Source organism: Andrena cerasifolii, chromosome 9, assembly GCF_050908995.1.
Source record: "Andrena cerasifolii isolate SP2316 chromosome 9, iyAndCera1_principal, whole genome shotgun sequence".
Lineage (NCBI taxonomy): Eukaryota > Metazoa > Arthropoda > Insecta > Hymenoptera > Andrenidae > Andrena > Andrena cerasifolii.
In genome coordinates, this window is record NC_135126.1 from 11,027,871 (window position 1) to 11,053,495 (window position 25,625).

Here is a 25,625-nt window from a genome sequence, read left to right on the forward strand (position 1 = left end):
GTAAATGGCGGAAATAATAACACGCGGAGATTCCGCGATAACGTTACGCTGCAATCGGTGCGTACACTCGGTGGGAAGCTCCTGACGTAACGCGGACTTCCACGTATATCATCTGGAATAAAAAGTGGCGCGGACACGAAAGGACCTCCTTATTCGGCTGTTCCGAGGCTCGCGACAACGGGGCACAATAGAGATTGATACGGGCGCCAAGTCACGATTTCTTTAAATTGTAAAACGAAAAACACCTCGCTGCAGACCGTGTTGCATAATTCTGCCAGACGCGTCTACATCGTGGTGCCAGCACGGGCCGATTTCTCGGAACCGCCTGCGCCCGGCGATTTCGCGCCAATTTCTGGAGAACAAGGAAGCGTAGAAATCGCAGCCCGTGCCGTGCCAATAAATAATTGAGAGTTTTCCTGTCTGGCTATTAGAAGGGGATTTCACGCGAGACCCTGAGTGCGCTGACGGCAAAAGGAACATCGAATATTTAAGGAACCGAGATGTTGTCCCCCTTAGAGAAGTGGGGCCCGTTAATTGCTTCTCGATTTCCCTTGATGCACATTTCCAATCGCGGCTTTAATTCATTTATAATCACCTACGTCGCGAGAGACGCAGGGGGCAGAGGGATTACGTAACAAGTCGAAGGGTATCGGAAGCATTAGTCACAGTCAATGATAGCTTTCTAGCAGCTATTTACGGCAACCTTCTGGAGACGTTAGCGTTCCTTCGCAGACGTTGAGATCAGAGCACAAACGAAAGTGGTAGACCAGGAAAATAATGCATCCGGACAAAGGAGCGTTTGCGTCACAATTGACGGAAACTCATAGTGGTATGCAATCGGTATAGTCAGCCGTCTACGACCGAGGGAACCTCGTATTTGCATGGTTCCCCTGCAAAGGGGAAAACCCGAACGCTATCCATATGCTGCCCGCGACTAATCGAAGAAATCTCTCTCCCTCTTATGCGAACTTCCTAGGCCATTAAATATGATTACCTGGCTTCAAGCACGTTAAATAACGGGATTTGCTAACCGAATGTCTGCGTGTCCTGGCATGTGCGAAAGCATCGGTTAGCACTCTTTCAAAACTGCTGTTTCATCGTAGACGGGAGCCTTTTCAATTTTAGCGACGAACTCTTTGTTTAGCAGGCAAGATGTCAATAAAGTTTTCTAGTCTTTTTATAATGAATGTGGTTTGCTTCGTTTCCCATGGAAATTCGGCGCGATTTGTTTTGCTAAGCACCCTGGAGAACAATGTTTGCGATGCTTTATAGTACTTTGTCTGATGTAAAGCAAATGAAGCAGGTGGTGCCTACATAAATGGCCACTATCAATTTCGCCAATTGAGCAGAATTATCCGATTCGCGATTATCGAATATCGTAATTATCAGTTTCTCATAATCGGCGATAAGTTCTTCAGCGATCCAGTGTGTAATTCGCAACGGCGAGCACGTTGCCCGATATATATGTATATAGTTTAGCGATCGATACGCGGCGGCGTGAAACGCGATTGTGCCGCATCGATGCAATTTCCCTTGATCGTTGGACAAGGTCGGTAGACCGGATATTCGCGGAGGGTATTCGTCAATGGTACGAAATTGTCGTAAGCACTTCTCCTCACCCCCCCCCCCCGGCGAATTCGCTGAAGCACGCAGACCGCGGTTTGCTAACGTACGATGCGCTTCTATAATTCCTCGAGCTCCAGGCGCGTGTAGCGACTCGAGTGTTTCACTTTCGACGTCTGCGAGACCCACTTTCCGAGATTTTAAAATCCGTTTATCCGTCCCGGAGTCACTTTCAGTTTCTGGCTTGTATCAGATTGGCACGCGTGCTCCACGCGGAAATGAAACCAGACTACGCGGGGGAAAGAGCACTTGCTTCGCGGTTACGCTGAATTACTATTTTCATCTGCGAAGTAAGCGACTGGTTAGTGTTCCGCCTGAATGATAAACGCGCGTTTACTAGTAAGGGGTTTTAGATTTTGAGGGAACCCAGAATACTAGCTGGACGAAAACTTTGAGTGCACCCACCACGTATGGGTGACGCATGAGTTTCCGCGAGTGACGATTTATTGATTTGTCGATTTTTGATCCCCGCGGGGACCACGCTCGAAATGTGCTTCGCACTGAAAGTGTTAAAGGGGGTCGTTAGAGGCGCGTTATATTTTCCGTTAGAATTTCCCAGCGAGCACGTACCGTGTATCGTAATTGGTGGGTTACGAGGGGCATGTCGAAAGTATCGAGATTGCTTAAAGGGAACGGCGAACGTAATCGTCATCTAACTTTACGATACTCGATTTCCACGAGTTACACCGTTTACTTCGTTTTTCCTTTCTCGACTTATAATTTCCGCGCGGCACCGTTTACCTTAACGACCGTGCAAACCGTACGTGTCTTTCTCTCCCCGATACCTCCGCGTACGAGAAGAGCACGTGTATATACCTCATAACGTAACATTAATCGGTGAAAGTTTCAGACGCGATTCCCCCCCCGATCGCGTAACCGTTAACACGGTTTCCGTCCTCCCGACCGATCCCGCGTCCCCAGGTTACGTAATCGCATTGTTGTGTATAAAAAAATATCGCTTTATTCATTTACAAAAGAACATATTATACAGTACAATTTGAGGTTGGGATCACGGTGAATACAATATTGGTGCATTCGACTGACGTCTACTACGAACGGCGCGCTTACACGCGAAGCCGTTCAGGTTCGAACAGCCGACGGTCCCGGGAGCCTGGAGGTCCAGCGTCGCGAAATCGGCTGTCGTGTGTCTTGCGCGGATGGTTGAGCAAGACGCGGAAGGTCAAAGGCTTCGAACCTGTTCGAGGTGAAGCCTCAGCTTCAGTAATGTCCATAACCGCCGCCGAGACCGCCGAGCTCGTGTCCACCCAAGCCTCCAAGTCCACCTTCGTGGCCACCACCGAATCCACCACCGTATCCTCCACCGAGTCCGCCACCGAGTCCGCCACCGAGTCCGCCGCCGAATCCATGCTCCTTCACGAGAATCGGTACAGCCTCCTTCACGACCAGGGGCACTTTAACGGGATAAGGCACTGGTCTCTCCACCGTGTACGGCACCTTGACCGGCACCTTGACCGGCAAAGGCACCTTTATGGGCACCTTGATTGGAACCTTCACAGGGTAAGGTACTGGTCTCTCGACTGGATAAGGTACTGGCTTCTCGACGGTAACTGGGTAAGGTTGTGGCACATGGACAGGGACTGGTCTGTCGATCGGCACAGTAATTGGTACTTTGACGGGATAGGGTACGTGTTTCGCGACTTCGACTGGGTACGGTTGTGGCACAGCGACGGTCTTTGTGACCGTGACTGCCTTGATGTGATCCGCGGATACGTGCTCAACGCCACCCAAACCGCCTCCTAGGCCGCCTCCTAGTCCACCTCCTAGTCCGCCTCCCAAACCTCCTCCGTAACCACCTCCGTAGCCTCCACCTAAACCTCCACCAAAGCCATGGTCGCCCAGGCTCAGCTCCAAACCGCGTTTCGTCTTCTGCTCCTGTGGCCGGACGCTAGACTCTGCGGTCTTTCCGGTCTCCCCGGCCGCGGCTGACAGCACCAGGCCGCAGAAAAGTAGGATCTGAAGATGATAAATCAGAGGTCATTAGTTGCGGGTTAATCAATTTTTTTTTTCTTCAAGTTTCTGGAAACTTGCAATGGCTCTTGTCACGCGGCGATAAGGCACGAGGAGGTTGCGACTTGTATGACAAATGCGGGGTGGGATTCGCGTAATTGTCGATTGTACTTGAAGCAATTTGGTCGATTGCATCTCGAGCTGTGACGGGTTAGAATTTTCGGCGATCACGCCTGCCTCGTTTGCGTGGCTCGAGTCCCGAGAGAGGGGGTTTCAAGTGGCTGTCTTACTGGAGCTACTCACTTTCAACTTCTCTGTGCTGTTCATGTTGGTCGACAGTGAGCACACTGATTCCTCGATGGTCTACCCTCGCTTTTATAGGGGACGCAACGGCCAGTCCGGCGGGCAACTCGAGCGTGCCGATGAAATTGTTGCGGAGTAGGAAGTTGGGAGAAGGAAAGGAAGAGAACGACGCCATGGACGACGCTTTCCTCCGTCGGCTTTTGTCAGCCAAGATTTAGCAAGTTGCTGCGCGTTCTGTCCAATTTCTTCCTTAATACCGCTCGAGCTTGCAAAGCTTCCTCTGCTCCCAGCTGTACGGAAAATCCTTTAAGAACGTCCCCGTCGTTCGATTCTTAATTTCTTTCCGAAGCACGACTGTCTCCGTTGTTCCAACGTTTCCACTCGAAATCACTAGAAATTCCTTGGTCGTTGAAAAACTGAGAAAAAGTTGTAACTGCGTTTCGACGGCGTGGATGCACTTGTCGGAATTACACGTCGATTAGCCTCGAACTTTCTCGTTACTTACTACAGCCCTCTGGTCTCCAAGTTTTCAATTACGGGATGAACCATCAGAGCGAGCCGGGGCCCAACTAATACGGATTCAACTCCGGTGTCTCTTTTTAATCCGATTACTGTTCACAATGCGTCCCTACATCTCTGTACTCACATCCTCCAGAGCTTCATTAATATTAAGAGCTTAATTAAAGCGGAAAGGGAACTGTTAGGGCTTCTTCGAGACACCGGGGCTACATCCTTCGTGTCTTTGCACCTTCTTTCCACCGTAGCACAGATATAGTAACTACGCCTTCAGCTGGTAGGGCGTGCGGGAGTTTAACCTACATTTCACCGGGAACTTTTTCATTTGAAGTAAAACGTTCCTTCGTCCCTCATGTTAAATTCAGTTAACATCCTTTAATGAGTTCCTCGGTATGGAGCAGTAACTCTCTCGAAACGGCCACGTAGACGATCATCAATTTATAACGGACAACGGATCGGGAAAATAAAACGAGCCGCATCCCTCGAAGGAAAAGCCAATGGTATATTCCCGGCGTAACAGTTACCATCCGATACCATCGGTACTCGGGGAGGGCGAGCACTATTCGCGGTTCATTCGCGGCCCGGCTCCAAGTTATGAACGCGCAACGATTTTTGGTTATCAACTCGGAGCTCCCAGGGGCGCAGTTAATCTCGGGATGACTTTGTACCTTGATCTCGGCTGTTGGAAAGCATTAGAATATCCCGCGTACCCGTGGTTTATCAGGCTTATCGGCGGGAATACATTTCCATATATCTGAATTTGAATCTCCATATTTGAATCTGAAAATATTGATTTGACTCCTAGCCAGGTAGGGCCGGTGCGTTACGATGGGCCGAAACTACAGCTTCGATCGGGCTCGATCCAGTCCGAGCGGGAGCTGGGAGGAAGATGTTTGGTCGATAGTTTCCATCTCACCTTTCGCTGCGCGATTAAATCGTTTTCGATGAATTTATAGAGATTTTCCGGGGCAATCTCCACGGACTAGGCACCGATTTCCATACGATGACGAAGTTTTCTCGATTGAACTTCGGAAACGCGTCACGGCGAACGCGAAAGCGATTGCTCCAGACGAGCTTCCCTTAAACGCGCGGGTGTATCGCTGCCCCGACGCGCTGGCAGGTGTCACAGCGAAGGAAAGAATCGCACAGCGGCACGTAATCAGCCGCTAAATTGGACGAAACCTGCCTGGCGCGTGTCTGTGTAATTGCGCGAACATTCGTGACGGGAATCTATTTGTTTGTGGACGCTGCAATTTCATTCATTGAATTTGAAGCTAATAACACGCATCGACACCACGACGCGGTCGATTTTGCTGCGACCAATTGTAATTTCCACGCCGGCAGCAATACGTTTCGTGCTACTATTATGCCACGTTTGCCACCGAGTAATTAAAACACGTGAAAGGTGCTAGGATCCGTAAACTACGTGATCTGCACGCTTCTGCGATTTTACTACGTCCATAGCCCGCGTACGTTTCGCATCCACAGAAATTCGTGGTTTCTCCTTAATTTTTTCAACCGCGAGTGTAGTATCAGCTGGATACAGATTACTGATCCACAGTTTCGATTACTCGGTTATTTGCTGGAAAATGTTCGCATTGGGAAACCGTTTTATATTAAAATCTATTGAAGTGAAATCTTTATTTTACAGTACGGGCGACTGCGCGGCATTACGTACGCGGAACTTTGCTAACTGCTCGAGATCGCATTACGTGTGGGATATATTTGTTATGATTTTTGTCCGCACGGTCTTCGGACTCCTTACTTCCTAGTGAGCCATAAATCTATGGCTACTTGTACTGTCGCAATTACGTAAACTTCTACGCATTATACTTCCGATTATTGATACACCGCAGGCACTCTTATTCGCGCCTGCATCTTTTCAGTATTGCAACGCTACTTTCATGCCCCTCAGTGGAGCGTCTGCTCGCAACGCTCCTTGCTCTACTCGCGCCATTTCGTGGCCGTTTCTAAAAGAATCTTCGGCCACTGTGACTTTTCATTGCGCCCGGGCAGATCGAAGCCTTCGAACCTGATATTCGACGTACGACAGTTACGGAAATGCAGTCCAAGAGCACGAAGTAAATCCCGGTGGTCGACGAGCGCGCAGAAATACGGTACGAGCGGAATTTTCGCAAAGTCTGCATTTCTGCTTCACCGACCGCAAACGTAACCTTATGCAATAATGGGAAAGGCTTTCGAGTCGGCCAGGCTGTGGCTCTCATGAATATATGGATGGATGTTCTCGCTCAAGGTGTTTATCAGCCCGTTTTCTAGTTACGCCCTTTTCCTTTCAGCGCCCTTTTCACGGGCCCCCTTAGCCCCTTTCTTTGAGCGAACATAATTCACGATCTAGAGCGACGCCTGTGAGGTATCATAAAGGAATCCTTCCGTTTCAATTTCCTCTCCGCCCTATCTACCTTGCTATTCCGATTTGTCATCCCCGCGAAACGGCTACTTGCTCCTTTACACGATTGTGCAGCGTGTCGACAGAATCTATCAAAGATACACGCGAACACTAATGAACGGGCTTTCCCGAGCTTGCGATTCGGTCTTGGTGGAATGCCACAGCAAACAGTGGCGTTTAAACGGCTTTGCCCGAAATTGAGCCCCTCATTTCCGATTAGAGCGACATTACGGATGCGTCTGGCTGGTACGCGCATTTCAGAATCGAGTGTTTCGATACTTGTAACGAAAGCGCGTCCCGGTTAAATCTCATTAATTTCGTAAAAAAAAAAACGGGTAAAACGTGGGCCAGTAACGCTCGAGTGAGAGCCGCGTATAATGTCAAAAGTATCTGTGAAACGATTGTGAAACTAGCCTTAATAAAAAAGTTTCTGTCCGCCGTATAGATGCGAAAACAGCGACGCGGGTCGCCGGTAGCTTCGTTATTCATTACCAGCACATGGCCACCGGTGTCGCCGGGGTCCGGAGATATTTTTCATCTCATAATATGAATCCAGCCTGCCGGGGCTTATAATATTCCCACATTTCATCGATTCCGCCAATTTGTGTGCCATACGAATTGATTATCACGGTATTTAAATGCGCGATACGTAACTGCAATATATCAGGCCATAAAACGATGCGAAAGCAACAAGCTCCGCGCAGGCTCTCGGCGCGATGTCGCAACGTTTTTAAAAATAAGTCACCTGTTGCTCGGAAGTAGCTTAAATTCGCCATTTTCGAAGACGCAACTCGCCAGCGGACACGTATTTCGATAGAAAGTTAAATACAACTGAAACTTAATCGCGAAGCTTACACTTCCTTCGGATTTATGTGCCAGATCTCCTAGAAAATTCCACGAGTCCACGGCTCCCTAGCACACTGCCTTAGTTCTCCTGTACGAGATCCAGGAGAGTACAATTCGTAACTGCGAAGACAGTAACGTTAAGTAGCGTTTGAAACGCTCGTCGGTGATTAAGCCGGCGTTGGCGACAATGCTGTCGCTTACCGTGACGCCTAACAACTTCCTTCGCGTATCGCGGATCTATCTTTTAATTAAGCATCGAGCACCATGCCGGGAATCAGTCAATTAAGTCCGTGGCGCGCGTGTGCGTGTCCAAGACAAGAGGAGAAAGTTAGCGCGTCGCATCCCTTCGCGAGTCGGCCGAGGTGTCGCGGTATTTCGTCCACGATTTTCCTAATTAATTACGCCGCCGACGGACATCGACGTAAAGCCGGCGTTCTGTTACACCTAATTGCCGAGCGGCTCGGGAGTAGGTACCCGAAGGCGTGCGGCGAGAGGTTCCATTCTCTTCCACCGAGGATAACGACCGGGCGATTTTCACCGGTGTGTTACGTGCGTTACCAAAAACCTTCCTGTCCCAAAGCCCTCTTGTGATCGCGTAATGGGCGGTGAGTGGGCGCCCGCCAGCATCACACGAGCCGAGTTTTGTAATATTGCGCCGGTGAAAGAAGGAAAGTACGGGGGATGCGTAACCAACGATCGATCAATTTTGCCCCGATATTAAACCGTTAAATACAGTTCTTGCACAGTTACATATTGATTAAACGCTACCGATGCTACGCCGTTACGTTCCTCCTGCCTATCTCTCGTATTACGTAAGCGTTCCTGTGTGCAATAAAATCGATTTAACTCGGGCGCACGGTGAAGTGGGTTTGCGCGTCGCAAAATTCGCACTCGTCCACCGTCATTAAAGATCTCGGGCTAACTTGTGAACCGTTCGATCCGAAATGATCCACTCTATCCGAGATTGCCGCCGAAGCCTGGCAAGCGACGTTACGATTATCGCGGTAGCTCGCTGAAATCCTAGCGTCGGGATAGGCACGAGGAACAGCCACTTCCTCCTCGGAATTACGAGGTCGATAGTTCTTCTTTGCTGCGCAGAGATCCGAAAAACAGAATTTCTATCGCGGGAGGGGCGATTGCGTAAAGCGTCGGGTGGCTCGGTCGGAATTATGTCCGGTATGGTTTAACGAGTTACGAGCGAACGTCGGAATCGGAGGCGAGCCGCGATAGCCGCCACCGCTCCTTCCGAAGTGAAAGAAAAAGAAACGCCGAAGAAGACCGGTCGCGGCGATCGTTGCACGGCAAATTGCAGGCTCCTCCTCGCCGGGTGAGCGGACAGGGGGAGCGAATCGAAACAGTTGGAACGCACGGGGGCACGTTACGCGTGCGGCGGATCCGGGGATCCGGTAGTGATCAGGCCCGTGGGAAAACGGCTTAACGCCGAACGCCCCACAGCGTGGTAGCACAATCGGTCCACTTTAATGCCGGCGGACGAGTAGGATTTTCCGGGGAGTGGGCCAGTAGCCACGGCGAAAGTGCCGGTATATATGCCAGTGATTGGCGCGATGTAACTTCAGTGTGCACCTCTGAACGATACCATGAGCACTCCGCAGGTGAGCTCGCGGTTCTTCACGCACAGACACGATACGATATACCACTCTGTATTATTCCCGAGCGGACAAAGGGTTGGGGGTTACGTAAGGTGGCGGAGAAAGTTTATTAACGATAGATGGTTACGTCCTCGAGTGATTTCTTCTTCGAGGGGAAACTGCATTGTTTTCTATTATCCTTTGCTATTGTGGGCCGCTCCGTGCAGTCGTTGCACCGCGCACCGCGTGCACAGTGCTAGACTCCGTGGACGTAAATCAAACGAATAGCGTTCGGTTTCAGTCGAGGCTTATTTATCGAGAACGGCAGTGTTTAGACGGGGCGGGTGCATTTTGTCATTTCACACGCGCAGTTTGTCGTTTTTCTAGTTTCCCTTTCACCTCGCGCTTTCTCTTAGTTTATTAGTTGTGCCGCTCTGGATAGCGTTTGATAAGCATACACACCGATTCGCGCGGCGGAACATACAGACACTGTACACAAAAGCAGCCAGCGAGCGATTGTATATATGGTTAATAACATTTGCATCCCTCAGAATCTAATAATTCTGGCCCTCGTGGCGACGACGGCCCTTGCCACCGACACCAAGCAGACCAAAGCAGCCGTTGAGACGAAAGAAAAGACCAAACGAGGATTGGAGCTCAGTTTAGGAGGCGGCGGAGGCGGTTTAGAGAGTTATGGTGGCCTGGGCGGACACGGAGGTGGTTTGAGCCTCGGAGGAGGAGGATTAGGTGGACACGGTTTGAGCCTTGGAGGAGGAGGAGGAGGAGGATTAGGTGGACACGGTTTGAGCCTTGGAGGAGGACTCGGCGGAGGTTATGGTGGAGGTCTTGGCGGTGGACTCGGTGGAGGACTCGGTGGAGGACTCGGTGGAGGACTCGGCGGAGGTGTTGGTGGCGGAGGAGGCGGTGGCGGCGATGGAGGTCGCATAACTGGTATCACGATTCACCGAGAGAACCAAGTTGTCGTGCCGCAGCCGTACACAGTCGAGAGAAACATACCCGTGCCAGTCCCGGTCCCAGTCAAGATCCCCGTGGAGCGTCCATACCCCGTGCACATACCGAAGCCTTATCCAGTCCCAGTAGAGAAAGCAGTCCCAGTGCCAGTGGAGAAGGCGGTCCCAGTGCCGTACAACGTGCCCGTCAAAATTCCCGTGAAGGTTCCTTACCCGGTCAGCGTGCCAGTAAAGATTCCCGTTGCAATTGAGAAGGAGGTTCCATACCCAGTCAAGGTCCCCGTCCTCGTTAAGGAATCTTATCCCGTGCTGGTGAGCCACGGAGGTGGCGGTGGCGGTGGTTTTGGAGGCGGTTTGGGAGGTGGATACGGAGGTGGATACGGAGGTGGATTCGGAGGTGGTCACGGGGGTGGCTTCGGAGGTGGCTTCGGCGGACATGGACTGTCCAGCATCGGTTTACACCACTGATAAGGATGAACACCGATGACATAGACCTCCATCCGCTCTCATATATTTTTTTGTATATAAGGATTATATTTTTTTATGGAAAATAAATATTAAATTATTAAACGGTGTTTGTACGTTTTATGGTTGTTACCGTTACTTAGGATAGGAGTCTCAAGTTCCTCGAGCCTTACTAGCTACGATGCTTGAGTCTCTCTTCTTATAGCGTTCTGGTGTCCTTTCCTCGTGTTCTACTGATATTTACAGAAGCTTGACAAATATTATTTACCCGCGTAGTTAGAGTAATGAAATTCCGGCTGCGCAAATTCCCCATTTATATTACGGATTAAATTATGATTCGTGTCTTCCACCCCGTGACGCGTCTTTTATCCCCTGGGTCGTTTGCGCTTGTTAGGTGTCGTCGCTTCCTATTGAATAATGATAGGAATCTCTCCCGAATGCCATTATATTTCGGCCCCGATCTCCTGTGCTCGCTGACAATGAACTCACGCTCCCCGGACTGTTTAATTAATTATATTGCATTTCTTCGATAAGTCTGCTGCTTTATTGCCCGAGGAAAATATTGTCCGCAGGAAGTTGAAGCTTACAGTGGTCTGATCCTTCGCGTGAAATTGATCGAGAAATATCCGCTTTCGATCAACCGATCATAACTAATTTGCTGTGTAAATACTACAGATTTGAAGCATCGCGTGTTCAGCGAACGCGAAAGAATTTTTATCGCAACGGATATCAGAGTTTCCAGGGAAACATCGATTACCCTCCATATCTAATTGATTACAACGGGGCTCTGCAATTATCAGTTGTTACATCTGCACATCTGTATCGTATCGTAAAACAACGCTTGTTGATGCAGCTCGTAAAATTTATTCCGTTGCGCGGAACGTATGCAATAAGTGTTTACGATCCAGCGGCTGTTATAAAATCACCGGTTATTAATCGATGATTGCCCCGTTCAGATTGTTTTGCTAATTGCAGACGCATTACGGGATCACGTGCGCAAATAACGTGCATCGCCGAAATAGTGAAAACTCGCACGTAAAATAACACGCTCCGTCGAAATTTCGGGTTGACGAGCCAGGCTCGTTCCTATCCTCCCCGCTATATATTTCTGTTTCGCGACACATTCGCTTTTACTTTCTCTGTCGCGTCTCGGGACGAAATAGAGGCGAGAAATTCGGCGGACGTTTTTGCAGCAGACGGAACACGCAATCGCCGCGCGAGGCGTCGCGACGTCTCGTCACTTTAGCGACGTCGTCGTCGCCACGAGCATCCGGTGCTTTAAACGGCGCGATTCCGGCTTACGGTTCGTTACCCTCGTGCTCGATGTGTCTGTGTCTGGGAAAGCCCGATTTCTCGATACACGGTTAACCAGAAATCGCGTCACGTGAATAGAGAAACTAAGTCGCCCGTCGTAAGCGAGCGAGGAGGAAAGTTATGCCTCACGCGTTCCAGAAACAGGGTAAAGGTCAGACAATTTTTCTTCGACATCTGTGTACAGACCCTGCACCGTGTTGCGTAGGCAGCCTCTTCAGAAGCGTCTGTAAGGGACTTTAGTCGCACCCCCTGCAGAATGATTTATACGTCCTGCGTACATGCTAAGAGTTTTTCTTTTGAACTTATCAAGCTGATTCGAGAACAAGATATCTGAACCATCCTTTTGAATAAAATTCGGTCACGCGTGATTGACCACTGTTTTGCAATGTACTCCACTGCGAATCTTTCGCAAAGTGAAAGTCTCGTTTAACTTGCATTTCCTTAAATCGCTCCAGACACAGTGGTCCAGAAATAACTCCACGCATTGTGTTTTTGACTTGCCGTTAAGATCCAGTCTGATAATATCTGACTATTGCCAGTTTCATACTGTCCGTAACGATTTAACGTAGAATTAGTCGGGCCGATGCAGCAGTTTCAGACGAGCGTGACCATCATCGACGTTTCTCGCCTAGCTCTTGATCGTTTCGAGAGCGGAGAGAGATCGTAAAGTCTGAAATCTCTCTTCGCCGGGATTCGAACTGCTACAGGACCTTGTGCAACCTGCCGGCAATTTTCCGCAGCGCGGCGGCAGAAATAAATGGAGAAACGGATGCTGTAATCTTGCTTCGGCAAAAGCTGTGCACGAGATGCCTGCTCGAGATGTACTTTGTCCTCGGACCATGTCGTATTCTCATTCCATCTAATCTCCCGCTTCTTTAAGTCCCTTTGATCTCGTAACGAGAATGGCATTTTATTGTAACGGATGTTACAATGTGTTCCCAGTGAAACAAGATTACTTTATCCGTAGCTGATCCCGCCATGAATTTTTATTTCAGAGCGGGACAAACATCTCCGTGGAACCCGCGTCGCCTCGTATCGCCAGAAGCATCTGAATTACACAATACTTTCGGACGAAAAGTTTAACGATTCGACGGTACGTCTAAGGCGGTATTAAACCCGCATCTAATCTCCCGCTTGCCAAAGTGACGCGCACGATCATGCACGCGTACGTACGAGCCGAGGCCTTAACTAAGCGCAAGGTGGCTACGGCGGCTAGATTGTACGCGGTGTTGCGGTCTAATTAGGTGGAGGATTGCGATGTTAAACACGTATCGCGTGGTTAATCAGTGCAACATCGGTAATCAACACGATTGTACTACGGTGTTTTTTTTTTTTTTTTGCTTCATTCAAGTCTGATTTCACAGACGCTGGGACTGACACGACCTTATATCGCGATTTCTTCGAGCGAGTTCCGCGTTTCACCTGGTGCCTCGCGACGTCGTAAATCAGAGGGGGTGGAATCCTTGAAAAGTTCATCGAGTTTTCCGCTGTATCTTACCCTCCTGGCGTGTTCCACGTTTCGAGGCAGTTTCTCCCGCATTCCCGAGAACGTATCACTCCTTTCAACCGGCGAGCACCGCTGAAAACTATGCGCGTTTCACCGCGGCGTCTCCGGGAAAGCGCGATACGTGGCTCGAGATGCCGTTCCATTGCAGGACGCAGGAGTGATTACAATAGGCGTGGCAAAAATTGCCAGGCCGATAAATTCTGCCGATCGTTCCCTGGCACCGTCGTGCGCGTTATGAAATGGTTGTTGCGTTGCTCTTTATTCGCTATAATATTCTACCTCTGCCGCGTCGTCTCGCGGCTGCAGGCGAGCCCGTTCTACCCGCGACGTGGAGAATTATCCGCGACCAGAACGGATATGTAATCAGAGGCACATAACCAAGGAAGCGAATGAAAAACTGGCCGAGTTATGCATAAATGCATCGCGCTTCGCGCGGGACTTGAAATTCATTTCTCCTTCGCACTTCCCCGCCATTCTTGATACATAAATACCAGGTCCTCGCAGAGACCACCCAGCCTCCGCGGGCCCCGAGGAGCTTCTTAAACGAGTTCAACATTCTGACAGATTCTCGAATTAGCAAAGTTCCTTCAAACGAACGTCCCCACGGTCAGGACGTTTACACAGCCGGGACTGCTTCAGAAAGTCAGCGCGTCTCGCCTCTATTTCCTCCTTTTTTCCCCCGTTGGCGCGGCTGTGTTTCTTGCCAGCGTTAAGTTCCGAGGCGGAAAGCGCGTCGATTTCCACCGTTTCTACGGCGAATCGCCAGGAGAAAGGCAAAAAAATTGAAAGAACAGAAGCGAAAGGAGCGTAGACACCGATCGTTTCCGAATGAGAATCGCTCGTTCGATCGCACCACTCTTTCGCCTTTCCATTCTTCCTCCTTCCTTGCCGCGAGTAATGAGACACCCGGCGGAAACCAGATTTAAGACCCGGCGCGCCATAAACGAGTTAGTTTACATAACCATAACAGAGCAATTATTGCGGGACCAACATTTCTTTGCACTCCCCGCGCGATCTTCCCCCCTTTCTCTTCTGTCCCGCGCGGTTCCTTCCGTCGACATTCCGTCCACTTTTCGCCCGGCTTGGTTATCTGTGCCTCCCGTTAGACTCGCGGAACGATTTTTCGATCTTATTGCCTTTCCCAGCGCGAGAGCGCGGCACTTTTGCGCGGGGGGCAATGAAAGATCGGGCCCACGCCGGAAGGCGTGCAATTTCACCGGAAATAGTTTTCATGCCGCGCGTCTGATAGCGATGATGGGCGAACATCGGTTCTCCTTCATCGCCTCCGCCTCTGGTTCCGTCTGTTGTCTGTGTACCTAGGATCTACGAGCTTGAGGTTTAGCACGGACGTAAATCATATATTAAGCCCGCTTCATACCTAGGTTCGTGTTAACGGACGCGTAATGTCCGATCGCTCCGATTTCACGAGGCCTCGGTACAGCTGCTGCGCTGCCTGCTGATATCTCCAGACACTGTTCCAGAGGATCGATAATGAAATGGGGGATTCAGGCTGCCACGCATAGCATATATTAGCCTGTAACTATGTACGTATGCGTTACACAATTTCCACGGGTATTCAATGAATTCTTTCTTCCTCTAACGAAGGCAGGCACGATAAAGTAGGTACGTACCATGCTTCGTGCCGATTCTTGAGGGATATCTGCAGTGGCACGGAAGTATTCGTAGTGGTTAATCTAAATGCCCGTGGTATAATATCGACTGACAAAATTCTGCGGCATGGTAAGAACATTAGCATTCCGGGGATATTGTTCCAGGAGTTGGAGGCAAAGCCGCGATTTGTGAGGATCCACTTTGCTTTTAGCGGCCGTAATGGGGGAGCCCGGGCAATTTGTCCCTGGATGGAATTAACGCCACCAGAAACATTAATAACTCGCGTGATTCCGAGTCACTAATTAAAAGATTTACGCGATAATGCAATAACCGCCGAGGGCCATCCAGCTTACGGAATAGTTTTCCAAATGCGATTCGCCTATTGCACACGGTTAATGTACGCCGCGAACAAAAGGTGTGGATTGTAATCTAATGCGAAACGAAGCAAATCTTGATGAAAGATCGGGGAAGGTCTTATAAGACCTTATAAGGCTATAGCCTATCTTTGGGAAAGTAATTAGTATCGCGGTTTATAGAGACGTTTGTCAGGATGGGCAAAGATGAATATTATTGTACAGGGAAAGGGTGCGATTATTTTCTTCTGCAGTTTCATTTAGAATTGATTGGAAAATTGTAGACACTTTTGCGACCCGAATAGCTCGTGAAGTTCATGGCTGACGTCATACGTGGATTCTCATTAAACTTGACACAGAAGCACAGTATAATAGGTTCCTGCCTGCTGTGCCGTTTCATCTCGAAAGATTTCACTATCAATGGGAGCCTGCCATTGTACCTATATCTGTGTGCATTCTTACAAAGTTACCGCGCGGTGAATTGGAACGACTTTCTACTAATTACTTCCGCAAATTGAACTTACGTCGGCTCCACGTGATTACAGACTTATAGTTCATCCTATCCGGTAGAGCTGCTACTTCCGTCTATTGCTCTGGGTGTTATCTGATCGGTCAAACTTGGCGTTTGGCTTATGCAAATACCTCTGTTCTGCACTTAAAGCGCGGATCGTGAAGCGTTAGAGTAGAGCCTTGTATTAGTAGAACGGGGGCAGCTATTAAGATATGTCCACGTGAAATTTGATTCTCCAACGCGAATAAGGACATCCTTTCGGGCAAGAGAGTTGCTGCAGGAATGTTTTATTCATTCGCAATGGAAAGTATGTTGAAGAATTTAATTTTCTTTCAATTTAACAGGTAGTTCTATCCTCGCTCTTTTCCCCCTTTCCTCTTCATATTCATCTGCTTCGCCTTCAACGCCCTCTTTTTCGTTCCCAATTAAAGCCTTTGCCTCTCCTCCGATTTCGAACGCAGCGGTTTTCTTAATTTTTTCCCTTCATCCCCGTTCCATTTCCTGCCAGGAATTCCACCGTCTTTTTTTTTTTCACCGTTGCCCACCGAGGAAAAAGGGACTTAATCAGAGTTTGCACAACGCGACCGTTTGTACTCCATTATAGCCACGAAAAGATACGTGGGCAGGTACAGGTTATTTAACTTCTTTCGAGAAAGTCCCCTTTCACGTTTCGTTCTGCCGGGGGGAAAAAAGAAGGACGAAGCGGAGCCTCGCTCGAAATTATGCCCAGAAATGTATTAATCGCCCGGAGGGAAGTATAGCCGTAATTGCGGCGCGAATTTCAATTACTTATTGCGACTGGCCGTTCCTTTGAAACGGCCACGATTCTTTAAGAGACCGATAATAGGATTTCCTCGGCTCTTTAATTTTTCGCAAGAGCGAAACTGAGTAAACGTCCCGCGCCCGGTAAGGCGATCGACGAGCTTGTGGCCGGGCCAATGACTTACGATTTGCACGAAAGCTTTTGAGATTTTTGCCCACTTTTGTACAACGAAAAGCTTTCAGGTGGCTTGGAATAATACATGTGCAAAGGCTGAGGTAGCATCTATAGCAAAGCGGTCGGTGCCCGTATCTGGCGACTGATTGAAACTAAGCTCCTATCTGATCAAGGAATTTCGAAAGGGTCACTCTATTTGCTCTGAATTCATTTGTTTCGACCGCCCCACTCTATCATCACATTCTCGGCAATGATTCAATGGATAATTTCGCGGTGCTCGTGACTGCAAGCCGCGCGAGCGGTGTAAAATCTACCTTCTGCTTCTTGTACTTTGTATTCTAAGTAGAGGAAACCTCGATAAATGCGGCAGTGCACAGGTATCCGCGGTACACTCATTAAATCCGCTGATTCGGTTGCACGCACGTGTTTGTACCCATCCCTAGAACAGCATCGATTACGTATTAAGAGATAAATGCATTACCGCGCATATTTCTAATTATAGTTCGGGAATCATTATTAATAACCATTCACTCTGTTTTATTGGCTTTCACACATTTAGCGCGTTTCGCGTAAACCGCACGGTACAATGAATTCTGTTTCCGCGAGTGGTTTCAATCAGATTTTATGGACTGATTACAGCTCCACTAATCCTGTCCATAAACATTTAATGCGAACCACGTTTCGGTCTCATTATATCATTATCGCGCTTATTATAACATCGTAACCGTAACGGGAAGCAGTGTTTGCTCAATCGCCCACAAGCTTTGTTAGACCGCAATGTTTTCTTATATCTGATCCCAGGTTCTTCGACTCCATTGCTTTCACTCATGCTACTTCCACTCGTGTTTTGAAATCACTCGAATCAATCGGTGGATCTTTTTCCATATCCTGCCGTTGAAAATAATTCGAATCCTGCGTCGACAGGAGGTGGACGTAGGGCATCGATGGATACAATTAGCAATTGGCTCGTTCAAATTGTCCAAACCAAATTCTCGCCACCTGCGCGACTCGAAAATTTCGGATTATTGTGGAAAATCCTACCAGCAGTGGCGGGCTCGCCAGGAAAGCGCAAATACGCCACGAGACTTGGAAATCGTGCGTTCTCTAGCAGCCAGATTATAATAATCTGGTTACCGTTAATTAAATACATTCGGGATGACGTAGCCCCAGTAAATGGATCTTTCAACAATAACGTGCATTTAAATAAGAGAGCACGGTAGTTTAATTTTGTCCAAGCGAACTGACATTCGAATCTCCCGTTTCTATGCTTGTTTCTCACCAGTTTCGTAGGAAACCACCAGCTTCTCTTTGATAGGAAGCTAACTCGGTACTGGAACACGTACATGTATGTTTAGATGCGCCTCTTGCAATCGCTCGTGGCCTTCGAGATCGCGCATCGTCTGCTTAAAAGCGCCAAAATGCTATCGTGATTCCTATAAACGAAGAAAAGGAGGGGTTATAGGGTACGGCGGTGTTATTGGATCGTGGCTCGACTTTCTTACGATCAGACTTTCTTTGCGGATAGATTCCTCGGCTTAACATTCTTCACGGACGTCGTGCCGGCGAGCTTGTCTCTTGGTTGTTCACTTGCTCGGAAAGGGCCCACCCATAAGTCACACATAACACACACGTACGTGTACGTGTGACGAGACGCCGACGACGCCGGTGTGCAGGGCGTCGTCGCTGGGGGAAAGTTATTTGGCTCACTCCGCAAACGCTGATAGAACTTCCGCAAGAATTCTTGGTTCGCCGTGGAACAAGTACTTGGGAAATGTACGAGGTGGACTTTACGATTCCACAATCAGGAGGGATACCAATGCGAGGACAATTCGGAAATTACATTTTCCTCCACTCCGGTAGATGTATGTGGCGTGTAATTCAGACACCTGATACCATTGCGGCAATTGGAACGCGAAGTGTCGCAGGTTTAATGCCCACCTCGTGCGTAAAGAATCCTCTCCAATGTAACACCACTTTTCCAAGTTCCTTCGATTCGTTGCAAGTTTGATGAATTCGATGATTTTTATTTGATTCGTTTTATTTAATTTCATAAGATTTTCTGAATTCCACTATGTTAGACATTTTACTAATGTAAAGTGACGAACGTCCTCAGGTTTCAGCCTCTTCTGACGCGGAATATTTACTAATACAGAGGTCTCGTAAAAGCCACTCCTGCCTTCTTTGGTGACTCCACCAAAGTTAATTTACATTCAACGGTATCACCGCAATTGGCTGCATAATAAATGCATTATTTTTCCACCGCGGTCTGTGTAAAGGGAGAATAAATTGTGTACACAATGCTCCTGCCTCCGGCAGACGAATAAGAAACTGCGGAATTTACGAACACTGTTTTCTCAAGTGAAAATTAGTTTTCTTTATGCTGGCGTAAATTCCCGTGTCTCGATTAAAGCTTGCTTTACCGTTGATATGTTTAATAATTTCGAAAAGAGGAGGCTTGAAATTTTCAAGAAAACATCAATAACAAGCAGAGCTGCACTTGGGATTCACTTTTCTTTCCCATTAACAGCCTCGTCTTAATGCGGCAGGGTAAAGTGCAGCTTCACCTTGCACAAATAGCGGAACAATATTACTCGGTGATACCTCGAGATGCCATCGTCAGACTATTCTGTAAAAGCCTATTAAGTAATACCATCAGAGTAACGAGCTCTGCACGTGAAATTCAATCACGAGGAGCATCAAGGGTATCGTTCAATCGATTCGAATCGATAGCTTGTTGACAAAGTCGTCCTGGGCGCAATAAAGATTGTCATAAAATAGCGACGATGATTACTAGATCGATTATTGGCAGAATTGAAGTAGGTACCCAATAACGAATTAGAAACAGTAAGTCGAACAAGGAAGAATGTCGATAATTGAATGACAATTGTTTTCTGATAATTGGTCAGCGAAAGTCGAGCCGCCCTCGTATTCGAGTCGAAGACAAATTTCCTCGGAGACCAGTTCACGAATCAACTTTTTAAAGTCTCTGTTAGGGGGTTCGTTAGCGATAACTCGAGCACGTCTGTACGCCACAGGCGTGAGAACTTCTGAAAGGGTGGCGAGCCTTCGGAAATTACGGGCGACACGACCCTTTAGGGCGTATTCACAAGTTTTTCCCGGTTAGTTATAATTCAGAGCGAGACGCCCGACTTGGCGAATGCACTCGTTTGTATTAAGCAACTTCTAAATTGCTGCTTAACGTTTCGCTGGTAGTCCCTCGTCATTGCGACATTGCGTCATAGTTTCCCAACTTCGTCCTCTTCTCTTCGGGCAGGTACGGTTAACGCGAGTTTTTAACACGTGTTCCCCAATTATTTAATTGACATTCAACCTATTCCGCTTTAGAGGCATCGAAATTATCCAATTGCCCCGCATCTTGCAGGACCATTGATTATATCAGCACCATTGATTATACACTTCGAATCGGCAAATCAGAGGGAGATACGTACTCCCCACCTGTCATTAACCAATCTGTTAATTGGAATAATCTCGTCATTAAAGCATATTACTCCTCCACTTGTCCTTTGACACACGGAATGAAATCAGAACATCCCAGACGCGTATCCTAATATTCCAGGGAAACATGAAAAGGACTCTCTGACTTCATCCATAGATAAAGTCGTTCGCAAACAATGTTTCCTTAAAAGTACAGTAAAAAAAGGTTCGATTAAGTAGCGCGTGACTAGCATATTTGCCGTTTTAATTACTCCCGAGGGCCTCAACGTCTTCGTCGCCCGTTTAATCAAGGTTCGTCGCGCGCAAGTAGTACGTATCAATTTTTTCTCAGCCGCGCGTCGCCGTGGCCGTAACCCGTCTTCGCAGCGGCCGTGAATCTCGAGTTTAACGGGATGTTGCATATTGTTTTATCACGCGAGCATCTCCGCGCGATATACACGGCTGGAAGGCGGTAAAACTGTGGCCGGGGCACGGTGCCAGGAGCCGTTCTCTCACGTCGATAAATCTGACCGACTACACCGGCGTTTTAAACGCGATGTAAACCACCTGTAAAGTGCTCTAGCCCCTGCCTGGCTACCACGCCAACTTAACTCGACGCCCACGCGTCGGCCAGAAGGGCTGTTACGCTTTCCGCGCAAATGAGACCCGTTTCAGCTCGTGTCGCTTACCCAGCGCTCGATATTACGCGCACGATCGCGTTTCACTTTTAACTCGCTTCGCAAGTCAGTTATCACTCTATCCAGCGTCGTTTTGCTGGCTGGCTCGTTTGACTGGATGGGAAATCGATAGGCAATGTTTGCATTCCGCTAAACGCACCCTTTTTATTCGCCCCGTGCCCCCCAGGGTTTCTTACCGGCGGGATACAGTACCTACACCCGCCTTTTATAAATCTCGTTGGTACTTGTAGAAATAAAATAACTCCCCGTCGCGTCCCTCCCGTCTGGAGCATAAAAAATTCCGAGCTCCTCCGGGGTTCTCGTGCTTCTTCCGCGCTCGTGCGATTCAAATCGCATAGATCTCAACAAGGTTGCAAACCACGATGTCAAGCTTTATGCCGGTCGTTTTACGAATCGTTTCCTGGCTATTCGGAAAGCTGCACAGCCTTCTCCTCGTGGAATCCCGCTGGATGACGGCACGAGGGGGTATATAAGAGGGATAATATCGTGTCTAGTGGGATTTGTCGGGGAAGGGGGGGGGGGGGGGGGTAAACAGAGTGCAGGGCCGCTGCAGGCAAACGTATTACCACAAAATACCTTCCATACACATCCGACCCCGCCGCGACGTTTCTTTCGTTTCTTGCAATACCGGCGTCTACGTGTTATGTCGCCCGCGCGTCCCTTTCCCGTCCGTGAGCTGCATCTGCCCCTTTACAGATTCACCGGTGACGCCCTTTGGCCCGGCAGTCGATAACCCTTACCCCTGCCCGCGAAGAATTACCTCCGGAGGGCGGTGAGTTACGAGACGCGACCGTTCCCGACGCGTCGGAAGCGCACAGTGCTCGAAACGTCATCTCCGCGGCGTGACGCGAGGGAGGCAGGAGCACACGGGCCATTTAATTAAAATCGTCCCGTCGGATCCCCGGAGAAATCTTATTCGTGGGAAGGGCCACGTTTCGCGGGGATATTAACTGTGGCGCACCGCGGACGGGGGCGCGTTTGCCCCCAGTGTTTGGATTATATTCGCGTCCGAATAGATCCCCTACCTCCGGCGACGGAGTTCGCGAAACTCATTGCAATCCGATATCGCGGCAAGGATAACGCAATATCGCCCCCTCCGCGGTGACACGTGTTTCATCAGGGTGAAGTAACCAGAACGAGCTTTTTCATCTTCGCGACACACGCCGCGGCCTTTGACGCGTAGTCCGCGACCCGCGAGCACCCGGCATCCAATTCCTCTCTGCAATACAGTTCACAGTGTCTTGAAGCACGAAAGCCCTGGGAACATGAAACTTCGCAACTGGTCACGGATTTCGGCGGCCGCGTATATAACCGCACCGATAAGGGTTCATTCGAAGCTGATTACATACCTACTCGTTCTAACGCGCTAAGCACAGGCAACTAATTAGCGCGCGTGGGAATTAAAGAGCGTAAAATATGAATCGTTTGTTTTCGGCGCTCGGAGACCTTTTAGAACGCGTGTGTTAATACGGGCGAGGGTGACGGTACAGAGGGAATGGAAATAATAGGTATTGTTATGCAAAGGATAAGGATCTTCGAGTACGTGCGCTGAACACTACGTTATGATCCGGTTGGACCGATAACACGCTGATTATATCCACTCTTGAAAAGCCCTCAAAGTCGATCTTGGTATCCATGAGCGGACCAGGGCGGAGTAATAGTCGTATCCGGGGCCAAATAGATTTGGCGCGCTGCTACGTTTCCCTCCCACCGTCGTAAATTTCGTCCGATAATCTAGAAAGTTTTCGGGCGAACGGGCAAGGGGAAGAGAGAGAAACAGAGAGAGAGAGAGAGAGAGGGAGAGAGATGGGGACTCATTGCAAATCCGGTGCTCGTCTAAGCAAATCGAAAAACGTGCGTTGCGAACGGTACAAGCGGCCGATGCGTCCGACGCGAAGGAAAACAGGTGAAACAATTTTCCGTGCAATAAAGGACGCACAGTGTCGGGCGGCGGATTTCAGCGCCGAAACTCCCTTAGAAAATCTCCCGCCGGTCGCCCGCTGATGCCGAGCAAATTTACCCAGACACCTTTTTCCCTTCAGAAACTCATTAACAAGAGATTATTCGAAGTTAATTTTTAGTCGAGATTAAAATCGTTGGGGGAACGGAATATATTTGCTGGGCAACAAACAGGAATCGGGTCATTAAAGCGGGATTATGAGGATCCAGATTTTCTTCCCCGAAACAGCACGAACTCACGTATCCTCCTCTTCGTTCCGTAAATCCAACCACCTCGCCCTCTTCCTCTCGAGAGCATCCCACTGCGTACACCGTTATTCCCGAAAAGTATCAGGCCGTTCTCCTCCGTTCCCTGCCATTCCCAGGGTGCATCCGCTAAGACTGGGCCGACTTTTCCGCTCCGTGCATCCACCGCCAGCCACTCGATACCCGGCTCCACCGTTGGTCCATCCATCTTTCGCGGAGCGACGTACAGACGTTCCGGGTTGCCTCATCTTCTCCCTTATTCTTCCCCGAACGTTTATTCTCGAATCTGTTCTCGTTGGCTCCGGTTACCCACGCTTATCGCGGATTAATGCGATCGAAAGGGCGTGATCCGCGGGATCTCGCGATCGTTAGCCGGCCGATGGATACGTGCCGGCTGCTCGACGCAACGCGGCTCGAAACTTTCACGTTTTGCCACGAAACACCGTGGAAATCCTTCTGGTTGCGTAACCGCCGGTTAAACGCGTTACGCGTCGTTCCCTGTCGCTCAGATTCAAACGGACGGGCAACTTGCGAAACGCGAGCTCGCTTTTCTTTCGACGTGAACCCGCGAGCGTCCACGGGCGTGGGGAAGTTAAATTGGAGGTGAATTTGGGGATTCGTGGACGACGACGGGGGGAAGTTGGCAAATTCGCCGGCCACTGGGAGCCACTGTGACGTAGAACTTTGCTAATCAACACGGTGGTGTTAATTACGAATACTGCAGGTACACATTATTCTCGGTGACCGGCGTAAGCAGGCGCATGGATCATTTCGCGTTAACGCGCGCCAGCTTTCGCAAGTGGAAATTCTGCTCAACTTCTGTCATCGATATTGATACGTACGTGTCACTGGAAATCAAGTGGGTGAAGCACGAAGCCTGTAGCGATATCAAAATGATTCTAAGTAATACTGCCCTCCTTACGAGGGAAGATCCCGAACCGGAAAATTAAAAAAATTCTGAAACTTTGTGAATACGTAGGGGATTTCCTCCTGATTACAACGCAATTTTTGTTTGCTGCCCAAATTCACTCGGAGGGAGTGAAATTAACCCCTGAAAATTCGTAAATTTTCCGATTTTGTGTTGTAACTCGCGAACTGTAAAATATAGAAGAAAAGTTTCAAGACAAAAGTTACTTCTCTTAATTAGATCTATAATTTGGTGCAAAAATTATTTTACAGTTCACGAGTTATAACAGAAAATCGGAAACTAACCGGATTTTCAGGGGTCAATTACACCCCCTTAGAGTGAATTTGGGCAGCAAACAAAAATTGCATTATAATTGGGTGGAAATTCCCCACATATTCACAAAGTTTCAGAATTTTTTGAATTTCTGGGTTCGGGATGTTCCCTTGTTAGTTAAACTGTCCTATCTAGCATTTTTTCATTTTTTGAGATATGTTGAAATATTTGAAGTTCCACGCGCCTTTTACCTTTTAAGTAAAGTTAGAAAACTCTACGTGCTTTGTAAAGATTTATAAACAGTATATTTAACCTAACTTCTTTCCAAATGGTTATAATACCCTATATAAAACAATTAATTAATTGGCACTTTAATAATACATCACCTACCGGTACACCTATTGCAAAAAATTATATTACGCTGTTACGGAATAATGGCAACAAGCTTTAATTTGAACGAAGGAAAATAAGGACGGTACAAAGTAAATAACAAAACTTCAGTTTTCTCGGTTGTTTCAGAATGTTAGACACTTTAACTAAAGAGGGCAGAATAGTTGCTCTCTGCTTGTCTGCACGAAAGAGTGTGTAGCAATGACTCGTTATTAATTTCATTGATAATTAATTATTTACTATCAGTAGTTGACAGTTGCGATTTTGGTGAACGTTCCTAGCGAAGCTGCATGCTCGTAATGTTTATTGTGAAGATGTTAACGATCATCGTAGAAGAAAAAGGGCTCGCCATTATCGTTATTCCGCGGTTCTATGTTGCTCGACGAATTCCGAGCATTCCGCAACTTCCATAGGGGAACGTTAATTTTCCTTACGACCTTCGCCCTCACCCCCGAATATAACTTATCCGTGATTACACCGCGCTTGAATTCGACGCAACGCCAGCATGAATTATTAATGAAACGTGAAGCCGGGGGGGAAAAAAATGGAAAGATACGAGGCGGAAACGGTGTAGATATATCAATCTCGGACGATTGGCGAAGAAGGATAGGGCAGTTTAGAGCGCAGCATCCTTTCGACGTTCTCGCAAATAAGTTACGAATAAAAATTCGTCGCTCTAAATCATAAAGTGTCGACTGGCTGCTCTCTATCATGCCTGAGCGTGGATCGAATTCTGCTTGTCGCCCCGGTTAAAGAATCGAATAAACAATCTCCCCTCGTCCCGCTGCCTGATCGC

At 48.5% G+C, this 25,625-nt stretch overlaps 2 protein-coding genes across 3 annotated transcripts; one reads left to right on the forward strand and one right to left on the reverse strand.

The window, feature by feature from the left end:
* Positions 1–2,496: 2,496 nt before the first annotated feature.
* LOC143372819 (uncharacterized) lies at positions 2,497–5,108 on the reverse strand. The gene is made up of 2 exons (XM_076819388.1): positions 3,895–5,108; positions 2,497–3,597 (listed from the first exon to the last, which is right to left on the reverse strand). Exons 1-2 carry the CDS (start codon positions 3,916–3,918, stop codon positions 2,842–2,844), a joined length of 780 nt encoding a protein of 259 aa, XP_076675503.1. The 5' UTR covers positions 3,919–5,108; the 3' UTR covers positions 2,497–2,841.
* A 4,046-nt stretch (positions 5,109–9,154) lies between these two features.
* Positions 9,155–10,759, forward strand: LOC143372895 (uncharacterized). Of its 2 annotated transcripts, XM_076819516.1 has the most exons (2): positions 9,168–9,276; positions 9,804–10,759. In XM_076819516.1, the coding sequence occupies exons 1-2, from the start codon at positions 9,262–9,264 to the stop codon at positions 10,689–10,691; spliced, it is 903 nt and encodes a 300-aa protein (XP_076675631.1). In that variant the 5' UTR covers positions 9,168–9,261; the 3' UTR covers positions 10,692–10,759. The 2 variants fall into 2 exon arrangements, with proteins under 2 accessions (XP_076675630.1, XP_076675631.1); XM_076819515.1 differs by having other exon boundaries at positions 9,155–10,759.
* The last annotated feature ends 14,866 nt before the right edge of the window (positions 10,760–25,625 follow it).

What these genes read in the sequence shown, in the direction of transcription:
- LOC143372819 (XM_076819388.1), bottom strand. Translation starts at nt 3,918, where the DNA reads ATGAACAGCACAGAGAAGTTGAAA. An exon ending in ACAGCACAGAGAAGTTGAAA is followed by an intron (nt 3,598 to 3,894) that starts GTGAGTAGCTCC and finishes TATCATCTTCAG; the next exon opens with ATCCTACTTTTCTGCGGCCT.
- LOC143372895 (XM_076819515.1), top strand. Translation starts at nt 9,777, where the DNA reads ATGGTTAATAACATTTGCATCCCTCAGAATCTAATAATTCTGGCCCTC.